Source organism: Citrus sinensis, chromosome 7, assembly GCF_022201045.2.
Source record: "Citrus sinensis cultivar Valencia sweet orange chromosome 7, DVS_A1.0, whole genome shotgun sequence".
NCBI lineage: Eukaryota > Viridiplantae > Streptophyta > Magnoliopsida > Sapindales > Rutaceae > Citrus > Citrus sinensis.
The window spans coordinates 27,144,029-27,151,605 of record NC_068562.1 but is presented as its reverse complement, the minus strand read 5'-3'; the positions used below and the strand labels follow the sequence as shown (position 1 = coordinate 27,151,605).

Here is a 7,577-nt window from a genome sequence, read left to right as displayed (position 1 = left end):
GTGGCGGATCTAGAAAAATAGTTTACCGGGGGCTAAATTATAAAATAGTAAAATTTTAAAATAAAACTTGGAATGTATAAAATATTTGTTAATACATTTATAATTGTTCTCAACGTATTTTCAAGAATAGAAAAATGTTTGTGGTGATCCTATCATTATTTTTAATTATAGTGTAGTCTTTTATAATTCTAAAAGTTAAGTTTAAATTTTGTGAGTTTATAAATTTATAGGATCAATTTTAATAAATTTAATGGGGGTTAATTAGAAATCTTAAATATTTTTTCTTTTATTCTTAGAATTTCTTTTTTAGTCAGCGGGGGCTACAGCCCCCACTGGTCACATACTGCATCCACCCTTAACTACAAGATTTATACTCTAAATACTCTTTTGCTTTAAGCAAAACTCGAGGACCTTTTTTTTTTTCAAAGAGGAAAAAATAAGTGTATGAAGCATATATGATAGAATAGACTAGGAATTTTATATTTTTAGTCAATTTTATGTTTATTATTTTATTAGGATTTGTTTTTTTAAGTTTATTTGATTTCTATTTATAATTTTAGTTTAATTAAGATTTTAGATTTTTTTTTAATTTAAGAACGATAAGGATTTAATAGCTACTATAATTGTGATAACTTACAATACCTTTCATTAATAATATTTTAGATTATTTATTTTCAGATTTATCTTTATCAGTAATTTAATTTTTTTTTCTTTTAGATCTATCTTTTTTGTGTATTCGGGATTAAATTAGAACGATATCTAATATTATTTTCTCACTACATCAAGTGGACATCTAATATTGCTTCTACGCTGCATCATCTATGCTTGGTAAATCTTTAGTGGAAGATGGATTCCAAACTATAAAATGTAAATCTCAACGAAAGAAAAAATAAAAAGCTATTATCAAGAAAGCGATTAAGGATTTCTAACGTGTGGATGAGATATCTTCATCTCACGATGCGTTACAATCTCTTTGAGGGATTGGCTTCTATTGGAGCTTCCAGCTCTATTTTTGTTTAGGATTAGGCCCATTTAGCCCCTTAATTTTTATTTGTTCTTTTATTTTTCTTCTGTATATTCTTCTTTGTTTTAATAAATTTCCTCACTTTGTCGCCGTTTATTTAAAAAAAAAAAAAAGGATGCCATGATATTGTTTATCTCAACTGTCCAATTAGTAAATATTACATTAAATTCATTGAAAACGTTTACTAAGACTTTCCGAAGTAAACAATAAGTTGCCTTAACTAAAACAATCAGCTGGCATGCATAACATCATACATGCTAGGTCATTGATTTGTCTTTTTTAATAATAAACCACAATATAGCATTAGCATAATGTTTTGAAAAATAGCGATAGAAGTACAAGAATTAGTATATATCATCACTATATGATAATTTTTTTTTTGGCTACAAGACAAATTTTTTATGATCTCTTACAAATTTCATACTAATTTTTATACTGTTTTTGGCACTTATATCATTATTCTGTTTTGAAGGAAGATAAAGCACAATATAGAATTGTCCCGCCCAGTTAAATATTAACCAAGTTAAATATTAACCAAACTATTTATGATCTTATAAAATGAGCAAGTTTTATTATTCTATAGAGCTGTTAGGCTTTAGTCAGCGTTTTGTACATATATCAGTGTCTTAAACTTCAATGTGGCGGCAATGAGGAGATAGAATAAGCATTCGGCGAGTAACTTCATAGAGCAAGAGTAAAAAGTGGCAATTTAAGAAGATTTCTTCATTAGCAAATCTAAGTTAAAAGGGAATTGGAAACTACTATTTTAGCCAGGAATCCCAGTCTATTACGAATCTACGATCAGAGTTTGGCGTGCAACTCTTCGCTTCCTATTAGATTAGATTTTGGCATGTAACCCTTCCCCAGACATAGAAGGAGAAACTCCACACGTAGAAAGCAGAGTAGTTGGTGCCGACTCCGCTCCTTAAAGCCTTTGGCGCAAACTACATATATCACAGTTGATAGAGGCAGCGAGCATCAAAGATTAGTGGTGCTCATCTAAAAAGTTTAGGTGCCGTTTCAAATTGAGGTTGGACAGTTATATTTTAAAAATTACGGCATTAAATTGTTTGGTAAATACTATCTGTTGTTACTTAAAAGATAAGTTGATTTGATTTTATACTTGTATGATAAAAAAAATATAATATCTTTACTGATTTTGTCAAAATTATTACTAAGAACTTGTATTTACTATATATCATTAACTTTTATTTTATAGTTACATCATTTTCTTTCATTAAAAGTTACAATACCTCAATACCAAACATGGCCTTAGTAAGTTTGATTTCATCAAGGAGGCGACAATTTTAAGAGATATTATTAAATTATTTAACTCCAATAAATTGTGACCTTCTTTGCTTCGTGAATTATTCAATTTCTGGGCATGGCTCCAATAAATTCCAAATTACATAGAAATTTTGTCTCCTTTATTTTTATTTTCTATATTTTAATAATAAATTTTAGGATAAAATACGCTCACACTTCTAAAGTTTGCTCACATAGATTCCCCTGATTTCATAAATTACTAACATACCTTTCTCTTACTCTTATACCATTTAATTACAATAATCTAAAAATTGAGTTTATAAAATAAAATAAAATAAGAAGCCCTTAGTTTCCATACTAGCGATTAGCGAATCCCTCCTCAATCCAAGTAGGCTAATTCTTTTCCCCTTTATTTTTTACGCCGAAGTGGGTTCAGGTGGGGCTTAAATAGGATTGATGTGGGGTTTATTGCTAGATGATCAATAGGATTTTTCTTTAATAATCACTCGGTATTTAACTGATTTAAAAAAAGATTCCAAGCGGTGACTTAACTGTTCATTTGCCCATCTATAAACATTAATTCTTCTGCTTTCTCTCGATAGCAATTTGAAACTAAATTTCTTTGATCATCAAACGGAAAGGAGACTATGGTTAATCCTATCCCTGAAAGCGTCAAGAGGGTATGGGATAACTGGAATATTCGAGGCATAATCTTGTTTAGCCTCTTTCTGCAAACTATCTTGATTCTCTTTGCTCCGTTCAGAAAGTCTACGGCGAATAGATTGATGATCATGCTCATCTGGTCAGCTTACTTGCTAGCCGACTGGGCAGCCAATTTTGCAGTTGGACTCATCGGGGACACCCATCGCGATAATCAAGCTTCCAAGCCTGAGAAAAGTGATCTGTTAGCATTTTGGGCTCCCTTTCTTTTGCTGCACCTCGGTGGTCCAGACACCATAACTGCTTTTGCTCTCGAGGATAACGAGCTGTGGATCAGGCACTTTTTTGGGTTCGTATTTCAGGCAATTGCAGCTGTTTATATCTTCCTCCTATCACTTCCCGGAAACAAGCTGTTTATCCCAACAATACTTACTTTTGCAGCTGGACTTATCAAGTATTTTGAGCGAACATGTGCTCTTTATTTTGCAAGCTTGGACAGGTTCCGAGACTCCATGCTTCAAGAACCTGACCCTGGGCTCAACTATGTGAAGATCATGGAGGAATATGCTTCGTGGATTGAAGCCAAAATTCCTACAAAGATCTTTATGCTACCAGAGCCTACGAGAAAACCGATCTTTAATGATACTGATAATCAAACAAAAGTTGTGGAGTTCGATGATCTTGATGTGGTTCACCGTGCTTGTTACTTCTCCAAAATTTTCAAGGGGCTACTCGTCGATATCATCTTCAGCTTTCGTGAGCGTGATGAGAGCCGTCATTTCTTTTATGGTCGAAAACCAGAGGAAGCCTACAGAATAATTGAGGTTGAACTCAACTTATTCTATGAGACTTTCTATACCAAGGTGGAGGTCATACGTTCTGCGGCAGGATATATTATGCGATTCTTATCCTTTGGTTCAGTGGTGGTAGCTCTTTCATTTTTCCATCTCAATGTTGAGAAGCACGGTTTTGACAACTTCGATGTCAGAGTTACATACATCTTGATCTTTGGTGCCATTTGCCTCGATACAATAGCGCTTTTCATGCTTGTTTTCTCTGATAGGACCTTTGCAGCCCTCAAGAAGACTGAGCATGAATCAAAATCATCTGGAAGAAAAAAACCCGGCATGGCTACTGCCCTCGGCTGGTTTTTCGCTCTCAAGCGACCAAGGTGGCGTGCATGTCCGCATAAGCCGGATTGGAAGGTGTTGGCAACACATTTCCTGCTCCGGAGATGGTCTGGATCTTTCTCCGGACAAAATTTGATAAGATATTGCCGGAAGGGCCGTCCAACCAGAGTCCACAAAGTCAAGAGTTATTTGCATCTTGTCATTGAGAAATTTATTCATTACGCCGATACATTCATTTCGACCGCAGGCAAGATTGTTGGTTTTTTGCACATTCGTAAAGTCATTACTTTTCTGGGTCCAATCCGCAGAAAAGTAATTAACTTTTTTGTCTCTAAATTGAACCAAGTCATTCATTGCTTGCCCAATCGTAAAGTCATTCCTGTTTTTGGCATTGATAAAATCATTTATTGCTTACGCTTGAAAAGTAACAGGTTCATTAACAGCTTAGGCATAATTGATTTTGTGAATGAGATATTATATGTGTCCCATGAGCCACTCAGTCTAGGTCTGTGGAGTTTTATATTTGATGAGCTGAAAAAGAAATCAGTATACGAGATTGACACAGTGACTGCCAGGAGGATATCTTTAACAAGAGGTGATTGGATTTTTGAAGCGGATTCAGAAAATGTCTGCAACGAGAATTTCAAAAGTGTGCGCAACGACTTAAAGCCTTATATTGCTGAGAATGCTTTTGATAAAAGCCTCCTGCTTTGGCACATTGCTACCGAGCTCCTATACAACACAGATGAAGCTGTCGACAATGACAAAGAATTCAGCCGGCTTCTCTCAGATTACATGCTGTATCTTCTGATTACTCAGTCTGGTCTGATGTCTGCTGTGGCAGGTATTGGGAAAATAAGATTTCGAGATACATGTGCCGAGGCGAAGAGATTCTTTAAAAGTAAAAATGTAACATCGGATAAGAATATCAAGGATGCCTGCGATGAAATTCTAAGCGTGAATACGTTTGCTGAACCTGCTGAGGTGAAGGGAGATAGAAGCAAATCCTTACTGTTTGAGGCAACTATGTTGGCCAAGCAGCTAAAGAAATTAGACCAGAAGTCCAAGTGGAAGCTAATAAGCAAAATGTGGGTGGAATTGTCGTCATACGCAGCAAGTCACTGTGATGCAAGGTCGCATGCCCAACAACTTAGTAAAGGCGGAGAGCTTATTACTTTCGTTTGGCTGTTGATGTCTCATTTTGGCCTGGGAAAGCAGTTCCAAATCAATAATGACCAAGGAAGAGCTACGCTGATTGTTGGGAAGTAGTAGCTGAATTGACTTGTTAGAGATCGTTATGTTGTCCGCAAGACTGTTGGTTTTTATGTTTACTCACTATTTTCTTTTTTATAAATGTAATAAAAACGCCTCTCTATTTTGTAGAAGTTTTGGCTTTTTTTTTTTAATAAAAAATAATGTTGGGTACAAACAATCTCTTACGTCATCCACAATTTTTTTTTATAAGTAATACTATGCTTATTCATTTTAAAGGTTCCTTAATCGAGATATTCAATGATGTGGAATGATGTTTAGTTGAGATATTCAAAATGATGTGGAATGATGTTTAGTTGAGATATTCAATGATGGGATACCGTATGTATCATCTATTGGGATGTATATGCTACAGACTGTAACATACACCCCCCACTCCATGCGCTCCACGTGTCCCTGCAGTGAAACAAAGCACGAAAATGGCACCCTTGGGGATCAGGCTAAGCTGGTCTGTAAGGTACAAAAGCTGTATTGCGTGTATTGTAAAAATAATAGATTATAATTAATAATAAATTTAATTAATATTATATACATGATATTGAATGATTTGAAACACATTGATAATAAATATCTTAACTAAATATCCAAGCAAATGTAGCATTATTATATTCTTTATTGAAGAAAATATTACCACACATTCATTTCTTTCACTGTCCTTATCTTCTGAGGTAGCTAGCAGGTACGACATTGTTGGTGGTTTTTAGTATTTAACTCTTGTATTTAACTTTATTGATCAACTACCTACCCAACTTTTGGCTTCATATACCAGGCAACCGTACAGCAACCCAAAAATAGTTATTGAATACTAAAAAAATAATAATATGTCAAATAAGTGGGAGATTATTCTTGAGTTTTTTATAAGTTATATATAATGTAGCTTAACACAACCCCATATTATCAACAGCTAACAACTATCCTACATTTTAAAAATCAGCATTTAACTACAAGTAACTTCTAAAATACTTCACCGAACTAGCATACCTCCATCAGAGTGGATGTCGTAACTTTTAAGGAAAGAAAATTTTAAATATTAGACAATAATTATCATAATTTAAAGAAAAATTATTAATCATCCTTGTTAAATTTATATTGTTATAAAAAAATTACAAAAGTTTTTAATTTGTTCAATTTTCTAACTTAAGCTTCCAGTTTGTATCAATCATCCACTAAAAAGACATAATTACCTTTAAAAAATAACAAAATAAGGTAAATACAAATTATAGTAATAATTATTTTGTAAAAGTAATTCTATTTTTTGTAGATGACATTTTTATATAATACAATAAACTTAAGGTGGACGAATGATAATTTTTCTAATTTAAAAGTACTAGACACACATTAGAATAACAATTGTGGGTTGTGATTATGAATTATCATTTTTAAAGTTATTTGTACCTCGGATAAGGATCCTGATCGCTGTACTATTTGTTAATTTAATATGAATTTTATAATTTTTATTAAAGATTTTTATGATATTTATTTATGGATTATTTCTCCAGTGCGGTTGAAATCATATAGCTCTGCTGCTTCGGTATTCATAACAAAGTTGAAATATGAGTTTCTTTACTATTACATGGTCGTCTATATTAAAAGAGAGAAATTGTTGATAGTATTAGGTTTTTTCTTTTTTTTCCCAATTGTGAGAGGTTTATTAAAGGAGAAAAATAAGATGACATTCTATTGAGTGGCACTATTGGCACCCCTGTATTTTTCTTATAAAACCCGTCTTGTTATACATTTACAATTTTATCCCTTATATCTTGAATTGTATTAGTTGTAAAATCTTATCTTATTAAATCCATATATGATTTTTCTCACTGACTCTTTCTCCACTAAAGCTCTTAAAAGTTACAATTTTTTTTTTCGAAAAAAAAGTCAATTGTAAAAGAGTAAGAATTTGATATAAAGTATTTGTTTCACTTAACAATTTATTTTTGTAGGAAAGATAATTTTATAAAATTTTCATAAATTACTAACTCTATTAGAATGCTAGGAGATAACTTTTTTTTTTTTTGATTACATGAGACTATTGCTCATATTACAACTCATATACATGAGACTATAACTGATATTTACAAATCAGACTATTACTGGGACCAACTTACATCATTGCTAATGGAGCTCTGCCCAGATTTTAACCCTCACAAATATTCGAGGGATGTCTACTCCTCACTCATGGGTAAGGGAGAAGACTACCTTCACTCAAATTAATTGAGGAAGGAAAT

At 32.9% G+C, this 7,577-nt stretch overlaps 1 protein-coding gene across 1 annotated transcript; it reads left to right on the top strand.

Moving 5' to 3' along the window:
* The first annotated feature begins 2,937 nt into the window (after positions 1–2,937).
* On the top strand, positions 2,938–5,349 carry LOC102617005 (uncharacterized). Its single transcript, XM_006464415.3, has one exon. The coding sequence runs from the start codon at positions 2,938–2,940 to the stop codon at positions 5,347–5,349; it is 2,412 nt and encodes an 803-aa protein (XP_006464478.1).
* Positions 5,350–7,577: the final 2,228 nt, after the last annotated feature.